The sequence below is a fragment of the Coffea arabica genome, chromosome 8c (genome assembly GCF_036785885.1).
Source record: "Coffea arabica cultivar ET-39 chromosome 8c, Coffea Arabica ET-39 HiFi, whole genome shotgun sequence".
Taxonomy (NCBI): Eukaryota; Viridiplantae; Streptophyta; class Magnoliopsida; order Gentianales; family Rubiaceae; genus Coffea; species Coffea arabica.
The window spans coordinates 7,738,169-7,755,596 of NC_092325.1; the positions used below are offsets into that span (position 1 = coordinate 7,738,169).

A 17,428-nucleotide genomic window follows, 5' to 3' on the forward strand; every position below is an offset into this window, starting at 1 on the left:
CATAGAAATGACAAACCAGAATAAGAAAAACACCTTAGCCTGTACTAACTACTTGTGATTGTTTTGACCATTCCAGTACTGTTCTTCCAAAGTCTCCACTTGCCTTATTCTGCTTTCTTTTCTCTCCAAAATTGAATGAAATGTAGCAGGATCATAAGGAGGAGGCATGGTGCATGGAGCTTCAATAGAGGGACTTGTAACAACTGAGTCCATCATATACTTCATCACCAATCCATCAGCTGGGCAGGCCATTGATTCTGAACAAACTTCAATTGCATTTGGAGGAGTACTTGGCTTGTACTTTAGAAGCTTAGCATACTCTTTCAAGAGGTGAAACATGTAATCATACACATATTTCATTTGCAGCTCCTCTTGAACAAATCTACTTGCTGCTTTGCCAATGGCCTGTGCCTGTGATGTGAAGCAAGATCTTAATTGATAAAAGTAAAATTTCTTGCCGGCATCGAAAATTTTGTTCTATTTAACTTTCTATTCAGGAAAAAAAATTATAATCCTCTCTAAACAATTGCTTTAGTTACCTTTTCATCTCACGTGTATGATATCGCAAAAATTGTTACCGTGCATAGTGCAAAACAATTTCTCAATTAATTAATCTTCAATTGAAAGCTGAAAGTGGTACTACGTACATGATCAATTTATTACCTCTTCCTGATGGTTATTGCCCCATTCAACAGCATGTTTGATTGATCTGCACTTGTTTATATCTCTTATGGGCCAATAGTGTTGCAAAGGCATCAAACTTCTTGAGAAGAATTCGTAGTAACGTGGCTTGACCATTAAAGTAACAGAATCACAAGCAAGAATGTACTTTTGACTAACGGACCACCCAAATCCTTCAATATAAATCTTAAATCTGTGTCATTCATGCAAAGGTTGGAATCAAATCAAAGTTGATTCATCAAAGCACAATGCAGGTGAAGCAAAAATAAATATAATGCAAGATAATTTACTTGTTCTATACCTGTGAATGCATTGGTTGGCTAAGTTGGAGTTTTTGAAATCTTGTCGTTCTTCACCGTGCCAGTCCTGCTAATTAACAATAAGTTATGAGAGTTTGGTTTTGTGCCTCCGATTCAACTGGTTGCTTTTGCTAAATGATCATGAATTAAAGGAGTAAAGTAAGAGAATTAATTAGATTAACATTAAGGGTCTGTTTGTTTGGACTGAAAATCTTTTCCAGAAAATATTTTCTTCAATTTCTGGTGTTTGGCTTCAAAAGAGGTCAGGAAAATTTTTTCTGGTAGAAAATCTTTTACATAACTTGGTGTAAAATAACTTCCGGAATTAAGATACGGAAGTTAATTTCCGACAACTATCGCGACTTATCAGTTTCCTCGGCACTTGGCTATTGTACAAAGCCATCAAGCACTATACCACAGAGATCAAATCAAGGGCTATGTTCCTGCACTTGCTTCTGCAAATCCCACAACTTTGCACCTCTTCGAGCTCTCCTCTTTCTCATGTTCCTCTCTACTGTTCCGTTCTCTTGCGCCACACAAACACATTTATGGATTATACAACTCTAGATCTAGATTGGGCTTGCATTGAGAAGTTTTGGAGAAAGGAAGAAAAGTGAAGCCAATGGAGGCAGGAGGAACATTTTTAGAAGAAGAGTTAATACAATAAACATCAAATTTCAATTGCTAATTTCTTATAATGGTTCAATCAGCGGTAGGCATATAATTTAAACTTTTTATTACAATGGCACTCAACTGGCTTGGGGAGATTGTGAATTCTTGGTTCTGGTCTTTGATTTATTTTTTGAGATTTGAAAGGATTTGGATTGGGGATTGTTTGTGGTGGCTAATGAGGTGGGTAGAGATAATGATAATTAGTAGTAGCAATTAGCAAAAGAGAAATCCGGAACGATATTATCGTTGGAGGATTTTAATTTTTTTTAGAACATTTTCTTAAAATTGCACCAAACACCAGAAAATGAAGGGAAAATTAGATATTTTCCAGGAAAGAATTTTCATTGAAAATGTTTTCTTAGGGAAAATATTCTACATTGAAACAAACAGACCCTAAGATGAAAAGCTTGTGAAGGTGATTAAATTAGGTAAAACTTACTTTCAATACTTGGGAGTCCATGGTCTATTGGTAAGTCAAATGAGCTAGGCTATGATATATTCCAACCTAATAGGGTAATGTACGCTAAGGACCTTTGATTTAGTGGTAAATTAAAGTTAAGTTTGATTGATTTGTGTGGTTAAAAAGTCTTGGTTTCTAACTTCACAAGTTTGTAAGTTAGTTGTCTCATCGTACATATAGATTTTTCTACTTGTATTATTAAGGCTAGGATTTAAACAAAAAACAAAAACAAAAAGTGGGTTTTTGTGCTTGTGTTCTTGTTATTATAATATGATTACTTTTATCTTTTGATAAGATTATAAGAGAAACCCAAAATAGTGGGAGAAATTACAACTCAACACTACCACAAATTAACACACAAATAGTGGAATTAGCATTAGCGTACAATTAGAAGCAATCCACAACGTTAACATAAACTTAAACCTAGAAGTTCTAATTTTTGGCCACTAAGTTAGGGTTTCACCGGCTCGTGTTCTTTTTATTATAGAGAGAAAAAAAAGGATGGGATTATTGTTCTTGTACTTTTATTATTGTCAAAAAAAATATATCAATTGTTGTTCTCATGATCCTATAATTGCATAACATTGCTGTACATCTACACCTCCAGCCCAAAAGAATATTACAGTCTTTTACTATACAAGGAAGGATAAGAAACCCCCAAAAAAAAAAAAATCGATATGGTACCCTTCTCAATCTGCAGGTTTTGATATGGACGTAATCCATGTATATTATGTCTCACATAATAGGATTTTGATACCTACCATTGCTTTTGCAGCTGCACCATGCAATGAACAGCCCCAAATTGGTCCGAAGGAGTCCGACTCAACCTAGGCCAATAATCAAAATCTGATTTGAGATCAACAGACCAAATTGGGACTGTCATTGCACGGTGCAGTTGCTACTAGACTCCACCTGAACCCCTTTGTGAGGTCTTATTCTTCTAAAACACAGTTCACATAGACAAGTCTGTATTATTCCCTCCGTCCTAATTATTTTATCATGTTTCGAGAATTTAACATTTTAAAAATAATGATTTGATTGCAATATTTGTGTTTATCTTTCTAATTTTATCCCTACAGATTTAAAATTTGAATTTAAATGATAACATACATATAATCAAAGGGAGAGACTATATTGGAAGGAGAGATAAAAAAAGTATCTTGATTTTCTCAATATGACAAACATTTTCAAATATTTTAAAATGAAAAATATGACATTTTTAGTAAGACGAAAGAAATAAAATTTCTTATCATATGCGTACATGACCTATTAGAAATAAAAAGAAAAAATCAAAAGCGTCTTATTGTGCATCTATCATTGCCTCAAAAAAAGAGAGGTTAGCTACACCTGTTGGTAGATGCGAGCATTCCAGTCTTGTTTGCCCGAAACATTGCACCTAAGCAAATCCTTCCTTGAAAGCGTAAGTTTAGCGTTGCCCTTCCAATATGCCTGCGGCTCCTTGTCCACCCATTGCATCCGCTCGTTCCCTTCTTTCAAGTCCTTCGACAATTGCTCCCATGGCTTTATAGCAATTTCAGGCCTAGCTATTGAAAAATATATAAAATATATATAGGTAAAATATATACAAAGAGCCTCTATATATATATAATAACATGTCTCGTTTCTTTTACATGTCATTACCAAACAAAGAACAAAATTGAAAAATGAACCAAATTATTTGATACTCGAATAAAACTTAGTTTAGTAAGAGATCATTCAAATTTGGCTCACCAACTAATCAAGTCAAAATTGAACAATATTTTATATTCGATAATATTTAAATTTGATAAAAAAAAAAACTTGATCAAACTCGATTTAGCCAAAAAACAAATCAAGTTTGAACAAATTTCAAACTCGTTAAAATAATCAAACAAACTTGAATATTATGGTGTTAGATTTGATTAGACTTTTTTACACCCTTGACAAAGACAGAATATGTAAGTGGATTGCTAGGTCCATAATTAGTAAATCCCTTGTACTAATGTTGTCATACTTTCCATGTATAGTTATGAACATAAATTAATCTCGTTATATCAAGTAACTCTTACGACTTTTCATTTCTAAAACTGTAACTTAAACAGGCCATTATGATAGAACAAAATGATTATCAGTCATAATCTGTCTCGAACGAATACTTGTTCGATAGATTATGAATTTTCAATCGTGTTATTATAACCTATTTTGTAGAACGTGTAAAAATTAGGACACTATTATTATAACCAAATCCAACCCTTAACCTTGCCCTTCCTTCATCATTAACCACTTTAATTTGAAAGAAGTTTGTCTTTAACTTTTGTAACAAATTCAAAAGCAACTTAATACATCTCCTCGAGCCAAGGAAGTCATCGAACTTAATTAACAATGAAAATGCTTACCATCCCCAAAATGACCAATCCGGAAAAACAATGTCAAAGGTGGCATCATCTCCATCATAGCTAAACAGGGCTGGTGGAGCCGAGGCATTTGGATTGGGATAAAACTGTTTTACCACAGTCGGCTGGTCGGCGCAGCTGAATATCATATCCAAATCAGGTAATCTACCCGGGTACAACCGTAGTAACTGTAAAACTCCCCATTGCGTGAAAACATCTCGAGTCTGAAATGACCTCCGGTAAGTCTCCACGTAAACTGTCCCATTAACTACTACCAGTCGGAAGCTAGCTGTTCTTTTAGCTGCCTCCACCATGCCTAATGTGATTCCTGTCTCCCTCCATGGCCAAAGATCTTCGTGGATCCAACGGAAGTAATCAGGGCAGGTGGGTTGCATTGCTGCATCTGGGTCTGGGTCTAGGTCTGAATCTAAATTTTCGTCTGATTTTGAAAACTTTAGTGGATAGTAGCTTGTGGGGCAAGTAATTTGTACAGTACTGTTAGTGTGTGAGCAAGTCATCGGGATTTCAATGGGATTCCTCTTGGGATTTTTCCAAGGATCACGAAGAAGAGGGTATTTAGGAAATGTGATGCCAGCGAATATTGATTTTGGCGAGTAATTTCCTGGAAAATTTGACTGAAATGTATGTTCAGATTACGAGATGCAAAACATTAGAAGTCAAAGGAAAAAACAAAGAATAGTAATTAGCAGCGATTTTTATGACTTACAAATGTATATCAGTAAAGTGAAGTATTATCAGTTTATATTTATGCATGGGATGTTCGTATTTTTTAAGGTGACTTGAGTATTATTTGGAGATTCACGGACAGCTATCATATGAAAACTTCTTATTAATTTGATGGAACTGGTTTTGGTATGATTAGTGAATACTGATACAGTCCCAAGTTGAGTGTGATCTTTGAGTTTCATTGGACAAATTCCTAAGATTTTACATTAACACTCACATTTGAGTTGTGTATTTGGATTAAAAATTATTTGAAAATCTACTTTCAGAACAATATTGCCGCATTTTTGTGGTGTGATTTATGTAAAATAAAAAGGCGTTTGAATATAGAATACAATAATACAATATATATATATATATATATATATATATATATATATATGGAGGGGCTAAATTCACACCCCTCTATGTATCTTAAATTCATACTTGGTACAACTTTTGATACTAATAATATAAGTGATCAATGCTCATGGAACAAGATATTAATGTATTAGGAGCGTGGATTTAGATAGTGTGTGTCTATATATATATATATATATATATGTATGTATATATAGAGGGAAGGTTTAAATTCATAGTGTGTATTAATTAAATGCTAATAACACAAGTCATCAAGAAATGAAAAGTGTAGATTCAAAATGAAGGGGTGTGAATTTAGCCACTCCCAAATTCAACTAATCACTTCTCAGTATATTGAAACATTTGAGACAGTGGTACATTGGAAGCACGTAAAATAGAGGTATTCTTTTTATGGACCAGTGGACGGATTTTCAAGAAAAATTGATACAATCTTACTTCCACTTCTGCTAAACAAATTCAATTTTAGAATACTTATTCTAACAATCATGTGAAATCTTAAAATGTCATAAAAATTAAATTTCTTTTGAAAAAATGATATAAAACAAACCAAGAAATTTTAGGGTTGAAAACTGGAAAATTTGATAAATACCCACTCTGTGTGAGATGCAGTCCACATGATTGAAATTTAAGCATGGAGAAATAGATGAATAGTGAGGAAACAAAATAGTTAAAATAACAATTACACTGGAGTCCAGCAAGCGTGCCAAGACGAAAGCAACAATGCACAGAATGACTAAGAACAATGTAGCCGGGGAAGATCGACAGTGACGATGGAGAACCCCTTGCAACACTACTGGATCTTTCATCTTTGCATTGTCCAAATGCACCTGCAAAAATCCACCACCCTAGAGTGTTGTGTATATTGACTTAATATTAGACAATTACTTGAAGTCAGTCAAGTTTCTGATTAGCTAACATGCCCTCAAGGAAGAAGGCAGAAAAATATGGGAATTAAAGAAAATTGACATGAATTTGGCCATTTGACAAGGGATGGATCGCTAGGGATGAAAATTAACGGGGAAAGTTGTGGTTTTGGAGGACAAAAATTCTAAGTCTTGGAGCTTAAACGTGTTGTTATAAGTACGAGTCATGTGATACCTTTTCCTTTCTTGCTGTCTTTGGAAGCAATTTTGGTGTTGATCCAAGTACAGGTCTTGTGATAACTTTTTTGTCTTGTAGTTTTATCTTAGGAAGCCATGCGACTCTCGCAGGAAGTTTAGATGGTGTAAAATTCATCGGTTCAAGTGGCACTCTAAACCTTACAAGGAAAGAAAGAAAGAAACAAAAAGGAAAAAAGTTTGACTCTTGGACCGAAGTTTTCATGATTCCCTGATTAATGCACCTTAACTGTTAAACTGTGCTGGGGAAGATAGTGCAAAACTTTTATATAACTCACTTTTGGTATGTAAATGAAAAGAAAAACTAAGTATTTTGTTAATAAAGATCTTTTAGAGTTAACATTGGGTGTATCACTTGCCTACAATCTGGCTTTATATCTCTTGTTACAGATTGTTTTCAATTTCTTTTTGTGAGTTTGGAATGGTTTTGTGCAATGTTTTTAAATTCAGACCATTTACAAAACCGAATGAACTTCTGGTTCATGATCAAATCGGTTCAACCGATTTTGCCTGGTTCAAATGTTTTTCTTTTTTATATTTATTATGTACATTGAATGACTTTAAAATTTGAAAAAAAATTAGTATGAATTGATTCAAAAGCCCGCTTTTTAACTGATTCAACCAACTCTTGATGGAGTTTGTCTAGTTCAATTGATTTGTGGGTTGACTAGTGAATCAGACCAGTGTCATAACTGATTCACCATTCGACCAATCAAACTAACTAATTCAGTCTAATTTTCAAAACGCTAGTTTTGTGCGCTCTCATCCATTTTCAACCCCTTCCCTCGTAACATAGAATTTAAAGGACATTCTGTCTCCAATCAAATTTCAAGTACTAGTACAATTATTTGTAGAAATTTTTGAAAATCTAACATAATCTATACTACAAGAGTTTTCTAAAATAGCTAAAAAGAAATGTCAATGGTTTAAACAATATGATATATTCATCTCTTCTCTTTTATCACTCAATCTTTCAACTCTACCTTTTTTTTTTTTGCACAAAAAAATCACTTTATTTCATGAAGAATAAAGAACTAAATTGCGTACAAGGGGACAACTTCCTAATCAATTCAATGTTTGGATAGTAGATCATTGAAAATATTATATAGAATAATAATGTAGCATTTATTTATGATACGATGCATGTGGGATTGAAAAAGTTGTTTGGAATATAAAAAGGTGACTGAAAAATATGTCTATAATGTAAATAGTTTTTTTTTTTACAAACAAATTTCTATCAAAATAAATGTGTTTGGATAGGAGATTATTTGAAAATATTATTTAGATAAAAATATTATTTTTTTATAATGTGATGTATGTGATATAAAAAGCTGGTTGAAAATATAAAAAACTGATAGAAAAATATGTGTATGATGTAAGCATTTTTTTCAAATAAAATTTGTATCCAAAAAGCCCACTAGTGATTTTCGACCTAGTGGTAGATATCGTCACGGTTCTAGAACCATCGTTCTAGTTTAAAAATTGACAATTTCAGCTTTTTTCAAAAGTGGAACCTAACCATCACTTATAGGGATGGTTATGATTATGGTTCTTGAACCTTTAGTTCCGATTTGATTTTGGTTTCGATTTTATTCCAGTTATGGTTCCGATTTCCTTCGATTACGATTCCAATTCTTTTAGTTATACTTAAACACTTATTGTTATAAAATTGATTCTAAGAAAATATGACATTGAATGTAGAAAAAAAAACTTTATTGTATTATCATATGCAAAGAAAAAGAAAAATGATGCAAATTTTATATAAAAAAAATACCTCATTATTGATTAGATTGGATTGATTTTGGATTTAGATAAGTTATAGAGTCTAGACTTACGAATAGAATGGGACAATGGGTTGTTGGATTAGAATTGGAACTGTTGGTATTAGATGTTAACTATTGATATTGAACTTTAAACTGGCTAAACAGGTTTAGGTAGCAAAATATTTTTTAGATGGTTTGAACTGGTCCTAAACCGCCAGTTCCAATTCAAGTTTTTTATATTATTCTATATTACGGAGAGAGAAAGAATTTAAAAAGATTCAAAAATAATTCGAAAAGAAACCATCAAATCAAAGCATTATATACTCTGTATGAATTTTTTTCAAGCAAATCACATATTATGACGATTCTTAGGAGGCAAAGTTTGATCTTCTGCCCCACCAGCCTTAATGCTTTGGTAGTTGGGCTGGCGGTTGGAAACGTCCGATTTAGATAGGAATAAGGAAAAGCGCGGTCCTGCACACGTCATTTACGCGTCTAAGTAACGCGTGGAATCTGCATTTAACTCGATATTTTGATAAATATCTCCTCAATATCCACAATTCCTTGTCAACTGCGTCCCAATACCAAATAATATTTTATTTATTTGGAATAAAAAGGCTTAATAATATTTAAAAACTATTTAAAAATATTAATTATATCAACAAGTAAATAAATCCAATATATATTCCTCCACCTTTATATATCCGCTCCTCTGATTCTTTCGTACAATCACCGCAAACTCACGAGTTTGTTTCATCCTTTGCAAGAAAAACAAGAACTGGTAAGCTCTCGCCCGCCTTCTCTCCACCCCTTTTATCTTCCCACACATGAAAGATAAATTTTGTTTAGATTGAATTTTTTGGAATGATCATTCAGATTGATGCTTTTGTAGTTTCTGATTAACATTTTGATTTTGAATTTCATCATTTTTTTTGGATTGGTTTGGAGTTATGGGAGATGAATGGAATGTGTGTGTTTTTTTAATTGGAATGGGGAATTGTTGAATTTTCTTGTGATGGAAATTGTTTTCCATTTTAATGTTTTGACGTATGTTACACAATTATGTGATTGTGATCGTCTGTGATTTGTGATCCAGTTGATTCTTAATGGCTGGGCAGATAATTAGCTTTAATCCGTTCTAATTGAATAGGAAAACTTTGGTTGGCTTTCATCTTCATTTTGTTTCTCGGGGTTGTGAGGAAATGGTTTTATTGCCGGTTTAGTTGTGTGTTTCTTATGCATGTTGATCTGGTATGCGGAGGGTAGACTTGGTTTTGGGTGTTTTCAGGAAAGGCAGTATTTATCAGAAAAGAAAAAGTGATTAAGCCAAAAGCTTTGCAGTTGAATTTCTTGTTTTCTTAAATTAGTATTCATTTTGATGAAGGGAATGATGATACGTTGGTTTGCTTGGATCCAAGCTGTAATCTGATCCCATGTGCTGAATTAACTGATTTCTAGATCAGTTATTGAGTTATCTTGAAGGCTTTTGGCGTCTGCCTTTCTTGTTATCTTTGCATTGTTTGATTTTCCTTTCTTCATGTTCTTGGGATATCTTTTTGGGATGTGATTTCGACTGTCCTAATCACCTTTGGGTTCCGGGGGGGAGGGGGTATGAGACAGAGTCAGATAGATTATATTTTGTCCTTTTATCTTATTTGGAGTCTTTGATTTGTTTAATAATTGTGGTTGGATTTATATATAATAGTTAACCTTTTCTGATGCTACTGAGCATAAATCATAAAGTTTAAGGCCTTCTCCAGTCAATGCAGTGGGTTCATTGGAATATAGTGATACACTGTTGCCGACAAGTATAAACACAAATGTGTTGTCTGTTTACATTGGTGTTCTTAATTTTGTTATACCTAGATTTGATTGTACCTAAGTTATGCTTCCAATAATTTTGGCCGCAGACGCTTTTGTTTCATGACTTTTAGAAAATATTTTGATGCAATATTCTTTGGTAGACAAGTCTAGGGAGCTAAAAGTTGTTCATTTGAAAAAATCTTTGTGCTGCTTCTCCATGGATGCGCCAGTGATACATGGGTCAATTGTATCGTGGCGTTGATCATTTGAGGCTTTTTTTTTAATAATTTGCTCAGATGAACACTAGTATCAATTGCACTTTTATGGATGATTATGCCTGTTATTGTATTTTATATGCCTGACTGGCAGCTCTATGCTGTTGCTTTCACTCATTTTATCTTGATGGTATGCCCATCCTGTACAGTGTGCTGGAGATGCATGTGAAATGCATGTTTGAGTTTTTTATTCAATATGGCAGTGTTCTAGCATCAGATTAATTCTGGTGATTTTTTTTCCATTAAATGTCCTTCACATACTTTAGGATAACTCCTGTATGTATTCATGGGTTTATCAGACTATTAGATGTTGGTTAAATGGTTTATGTAGTTAGCAAATTGATAACATAAACATACTTCTGAAATGACTAATGTCTCTGCACCTGAGAAGTGGAGTATGTTCTTGATTTTTTTTTTTTTTTGGGTGATAGTGAGTTCTACTTGCTGATTTTTGGCTGATACCGGCCATGATACTTTAGTAATTTCACTTAAATGCATCAGAACAGTATCTGATTTGTTATCTTTAGCAGTCTTCTTAAGACATTTATCCTTTCATTTGATTAGTGTGTGTTGTCTTCTCCTTTAGGTGCTAGAAGTTGAAGTTTGAAGAAAAATGGGAGGCGGAAAGGACAAGCATGATGACCATGAGAAAGGGCTATTTTCTCATGGTCATTATCCCCCAGGTCAATATCCTCCTCCACCAGGTGCTTATCCTCCACATGGTGGTTATCCTCCAGCTCAAGGGTATCCACCAGCAGGATATCCTCCTCAGGGGTACCCACCATCTGGATACCCTCCCCAAGGCTACCCTCCATCAGGTTATGCTGGAGGACCATCAGCTCCACATCACTCAGGTAGAGTTGCTACTAAGAGTATACTCTGTTATTTTAAAGATTTTAAAGGCAGTCTTTTCCTAAATATAATGTTCCTGCCTTCTCCTGAACATTTCTAGCCCTAGGCATAAGTGTTTGGTGAGTAAAACAACAGGGAAGGGAAATAAAGAGTAACTTTAACAGATTTTTAGAAGCTAAATGGCTTATTAGTCCTGTGTTCTTTCTGCTGCCTTTGAGATGTGCTTCTGTGCAGCTTAATTTGGTAACTGACTGTTGCAGGAACTTGAATTTTGGGATTTAAGTATATCTGGACGTGCCATTTAGGCCTCTGTCAACTGAAGATTAAAGCGATTTATTGTGTTGTGTAGATCGTTAAATGCTCAAGATTGGTTTTTTCACAGTTGATGGGCCTTGAACATGACTTTCCATGGTTATCATGGTTTTACATTGAATGCTTGCTAATGATGCCTTTTTCTTGTCTGAATCGGCTGTAACTTCAATTTTTTAAAATTTTCAGATTTGCTCACTTGATAGCCTTACCTGAATTGATATTTTGGAATTGGCTCTTTCTGATTTGTCTGAATTATACATCCAACCAGTAATTTGTCCAAAATCTTTTTTTTATTTTACATTTTTTTTTTCCAAATTTGAGATGGAAAAGTCTGGAGGGAGTGGTTATATATTACGTTCTACTCTGAACTATATTTTCTGTGTGTGTGTGTGTATGACGGGCAAGCTTCCTACTGGGTGCATTAAAAAAATAACAAAATAAAAAAGGCCTCCTAGGGGGTGAATTTTTATTTTATGCTTATGTATGTCTAAGCTTGACTAGGTTCCACAGAATGTCCATAAAAAAGAGATGATGAGAAGTTTTTGGCTAGGCTTAGGTACGTGTAATGAACTTCTCTGATGATCAATGCTGTGCATTTTTGCAAGTAGACTAACGGCATGTTTTAGGCAAGTAATATATTTGTTCACTAGGATACTGAAAGCTTTAAGTGCCGGACATTGTCAAGGTTTTTCTCTACAAAGATGGAAAGTTGCTTCATTTCCTATTCCATGTTGTAGCCAACTTGTTTTCTCATGTGCTTTCAGGGCATGGACCTGGCATGGGGGCATTGCTTGCTGGAGGTGCTGCAGCTGCAGCAGCAGCTTATGGCGCGTCTCATCTGGCCCATGGTTCTCATATGGGGCATGGTGGACATGGTGGCTACGCACATGGCGGCCATGTTCCTGGGGGTCACTATGGACATGGAAAATTCAAGCATGGCAAGCATGGAAAGCATGGAATGTTTGGCCATGGAAAATTCAAGCATGGCAAGCATGGAAAGCATGGAATGTTCGGAGGAGGGAAGTTCAAGAAGTGGAAGTAAGTCTGATCGTGTAATTGGGCTTATAGATTCTGATTGCCTTCTGTAATCTTTAGTTTTGCAAATAAATGGACAAATGATGCATCCTGGCACATGTGCATGCTTAGGTGCATCTTACCGTGTTTCTTAAAGTATAATATGCTTTTGTTAGCTTCAATGTCTAATTAATGGGAGCTAACCTGTCCTCCTTTAACAGATTTGAGTACATTAGATAAATAGTAGTCTGAATTATTAGCTACATCTTGTGTTTCATTCTACATCCAAGTTACAGTAACAGAGGGCTTGTGGATGGTGTAAATGTATCATCATTTGTTTCATGCGTACGATTTCCTTGCACCTTTGTTTTGGTACGTGGTTTGTATATAATACGCTACGAAAAAGAAAACCTTCTTGTTATTCTGTTTCATTTGATTTGTTGGAAACAATCTAAAGTTATGCGCAAAGGCAAAATAGAGGCAAACATCAGTTAGGCAAGGTGAAGCATTCCGGGATAACTAATATCAATACCAAGAAGTACCATTGGCTTGGTAACTGAGTATTAATGACATTGAATGGGAAGCTAGCTTCCCTTTGTGGTTAACATGCTACACAGAAAGAGTTGAGGGTAGGTGTGTTTTTTGTAATTAGCTCTTGTATTATCAAGTGTTAATATCTATAAAATGTTGACGGAAAAAGTTTGCAGAGTAAAAATAGCAAATGTTAACTATTTAAAGTAATAATGAATATATAATAATGGTTTTTAAACTGAAGTTTCCTGACAAAAACCAATTTCACAAAATGCAGTGCCCATGAAAACCAATGGTTTGAAATATGAATGGTTAATTGAATCGGTGAAGTGATCGGATCATGGTTTGATCGGTCGAACCGGTCCGATGCATAGAATAAGAAATTTCATGGGCTAATTCAAGACATCAATTAACAAAAAGTCAAATATTTCCAAATAACTTGACTTTCATATATTAAAATTTTAAATTGTAAAATCAAATAAATAATTGATCTCAAGTGCACCTATCAAAAAAATAATCTTAAATCTTACCCAAAAACACCACCATTTTCTGAGTTTAAACAAAATCCAATAAAACTCAAAAATACTAAAACCCCAAGAACATAATAGTAACATTAAAGTTATCCAAATTACATGTCCAATTGTCTTGAGTACTAGAACCAACAAAGAACAATATAAAAGCTCCAAAAGCTCCCACTTAAGTATTTATCCTACAATGGCAATAAAATGCACACAATTACAGTAATAATTATCCTACAAAACCAAATAAATTTCTCTCTTTTTATTGCAGTGACATATATACGTAGCAATGCACTAGTTATACAAATTAATGCACTGAAAAAGTGTGCATTCTTAGTTAATTAGACCCTTATTTCTTTTTTTCTTTAAAGAAAAATGGTAAGATATTGGAAAATCCACTAAGTAGCGTCCCCAGCCAGCATGTTTGTCGGTCTCGGCTTCATTAAATATTATTGTTCTTGAATACTCCTAATGGATAAGAGCAGTCCGAATAAATTATTTATTTTAGTGCAAAGTACTTCAAGAATTTTTCAGTTACATAATCTACAGAAGTGAAGTACATATACAATACCACAAATAGGAATTGAATCCTGAGCTTTTCGACAGAATAGTTCATGAAGTTCATTAGCTTTCTGCAATGATTTTCTCACACGGCACTCAAATTCTCTACCGACCAAAAAATGAGAAAAAAAATCTGAAATAGGCAAAGTGCCCTTCAAGGAAAAATCGAACAATAAAAGTAAAAATTGCAAACCTCAAGAATCATACAAATTGTCAAACACCAAGTAATAAACGAAAAAAAATGAAAGAAAAGGTGAAACTGACATGGATAATGTCTTGAGAGTTGAGACTTGTGAGATTAATCCAATCTTTTGCAAGAAAAAAAAATAGAGAATTGAAGTTGAGAAGCTCCATAGTTAGGAAGCCGATGCCATAGAGAATTCGGATTGTTGATTTGAAACAAGAAGAAAGAGAATTGGAGAAGAGATTAAGGGTTTGGATTGCTATTTTTAGAAGCTTTTTTTTTAAAAAAAAATTGTACTGTAATTATTTGATGTGCATGAGATAAAAAAAATGATTGAAAAATGTGTTTATGGAAAATATAAATTCTTTTTATATAAAAAATTGCAATCCAAAGAAGGAGTCTTTAGAAATTAAGGTTAAAAAGAAAAGTTAGACAAATAAGTTTTCATTTTTCAAGACTTTAAGTTTGGTTTTAAAAATTATGGAAAAAAAATAAAATAGCATGGTTCAACGGGTCAATATGTTCTAATAATTTTTGTAATATAACAAGTCAACTTTAATAGCAACCAAAGACATGACTAGTCATGATTCAACCAATCAAACCAGTAGGTTCGATCCGGTTTTCAAAACATTGAAAATAGTTCAAAAGACGCAAGATGAAAATTCCAAATTCTATTCCAGCCTACAACCAACTTCAATTCTATCAATTGTTTCTTGTCCAAAACGATTTTGATCCTATCAACATTTTCTTGTCCAAAACAATTTTGGTCAAAGAGATGGCTTGGGGTTGAAGCCAGAATTAGATTTCCATACTTGACATCCATATTTAGGTATGTCAATGGGTCGGATCTTATCCAAATCCAATTCGGACTCAATATATTTGGATAGGGTTTCGATTTAATTTCTCAAATCCATACCCTATCCAGACTCAGACCCTATGAGAGAGTCGTGGGTTTGGGTATGGTCTGGTTTTCTAGAATCCATATCCAAATCCAAATTCATACTAGATCTTACTCAGACCCATATATATTTAATTAAATAATATATATTAGAAAATTTATATAATAATATAATATTTTATGGCTATTGGATTGAATACAGTAAGATTTTATGGTATTAGAATCTGTATTTAGTGTTGGTGGTTGGGTAATTGATGAGACTCATGTCAAATTGCTTCCAGATGTGGTTGAAACATTAGTGACTACTGGTGATTTGATTGAATCAAAGAAAAAATGTGTAAGTGTTTATAAATCCTCTTATTCTATTAATTATTTCCCATCGGTTCTTAATCAAATGATTTTTATCTCATTCACTATTTTAGTGCTGGATTGCGAGACATCTGCCAACATTGAGGTTTAAATAAGAAAAACAGATACAAAATTACATTTTTTTAATAAGACTAAATATTTATATATATGTTATGGTTGTTTTCTTTTTTAAAAACTAATCATAGTTGTCATTGTAATTGGCACAAACTTTTTCAAAAAAAAGAGAAAAGACAAAGACAAACAAATGAAATATTGATATGGATGCAGTTGAATCTTTAAAAATATATAGAAGTAGTCAATAATAATTCTTTTTTTGTGTTCAAAATATTGCATTCAATTTGTTGAATGTTAATTTTATTATTTGAAAACAAAAATTGGATGGTATTATATTATTTATGAACTCTATATATTTTTAATACATTTTACTTTAGTATTTTCAGAAAATATTCATAGATGTCCATTGGATACTCAGATCCATAAGGGTCTGGGTATGGACTTACTTTTTCATATCCAAAAAGGTTTGGATCTGGGTCTAAGTCTAATTAAATTAAATAGGTCTAGATCTGAATTAAAGGGATTCAACCCAGACTCTACCCATTGACATGTAGGGCTGTCAACGGGTCGGGTCCGGGCCGGAATTCATTATTCCGGACCCGGACCCGAATTACTATGCCGGACCCGGACCCGACCCGTTTACCCGACGGGTCTTTTATTCTATGTTCCGGATCCGGATCCGACGGGTCCGGCGGGTCCCGGATCCGGGTCTACCCGAACAAATTTAGCAAAATTTATAATTTCTAATAAAAATGAAAAAAAAATATATTTGTAAACTAATTTTTAACTAATGCAAAGAAAAAACCAAATAAGAAAAGAAATCAAATTAACTTTATTAAAATACATCACTCTAATCAAATTATATTGATAAATATATATATTTAAAATTATTAATTCATTTATATCCGGATCCGGGTCTAATACGGGCCGAAATACTATATTCCGTATCCGACCCGTTTTTTTGTTTGACAAAACGGATCCGGATCCGGAAAACGGAATTAAATCCCTACCCATACCCACAATAATTTCACGGATCCGGTCCGGATCCGGGTCTAGACCCGACCCGTTGACAGGCCTATTGACATGCTTATCCACATTAGATAGCCTTTTCAGTACCCTTCAAGCCAAAAAAAAAAAAAAAAAAGAAAGAAAGAAAAGTTTGTAGTCATAATTATCCCTGTCATTCGAGAACTAAAAGAGAGAAATTGTTATGTTGAGACTTGAGGGTACAACTAAAATGTTCAAGTAATTATTTATTGAAAAAAAAAGAAAATAATTATTGATAAGGTACGTGATACATTTTGATAAAAAAAAAAAATCAACAAAAGTCAACTAATACAGTCATATATAAGAATGGTGAGTTCCCCCCCTCCCCAACCCCCACCCCCACAAAAATTTTTAAACCTAAATCCACACCTTATTCAAGTTTTAATACTCATGGTATCTATTAACAAGGTTATCGATGCATCAAGGGTATAGATATAAGATGCAATGGTGTGAAATTAACTTCTTCCGTTTTCTTCTTTTTTGAAGAAAATATATGGGTGGGTAGGACAACTTCATAAAATAATAAAAAAAAAGATATCGA

At 33.7% G+C, this 17,428-nt stretch overlaps 2 protein-coding genes across 2 annotated transcripts; one reads left to right on the forward strand and one right to left on the reverse strand.

Annotated features, from left to right (window-relative positions):
- Window positions 1-48: 48 nt before the first annotated feature.
- On the reverse strand, window positions 49-6,394 carry LOC113705755 (uncharacterized). Its single transcript, XM_027227666.1, has 6 exons — window positions 6,272-6,394; window positions 4,488-5,119; window positions 3,460-3,652; window positions 983-1,047; window positions 664-874; window positions 49-411 (listed from the first exon to the last, which is right to left on the reverse strand). The coding sequence occupies exons 1-6, from the start codon at window positions 6,392-6,394 to the stop codon at window positions 49-51; spliced, it is 1,587 nt and encodes a 528-aa protein (XP_027083467.1).
- Window positions 6,395-9,059: 2,665 nt separating this feature from the next.
- On the forward strand, window positions 9,060-13,067 carry LOC113707250 (uncharacterized). Its single transcript, XM_027229480.2, has 3 exons — window positions 9,060-9,250; window positions 11,134-11,401; window positions 12,476-13,067. Exons 2-3 carry the CDS (start codon window positions 11,161-11,163, stop codon window positions 12,751-12,753), a joined length of 519 nt encoding a protein of 172 aa, XP_027085281.1. The 5' UTR covers window positions 9,060-9,250; window positions 11,134-11,160; the 3' UTR covers window positions 12,754-13,067.
- The last annotated feature ends 4,361 nt before the right edge of the window (window positions 13,068-17,428 follow it).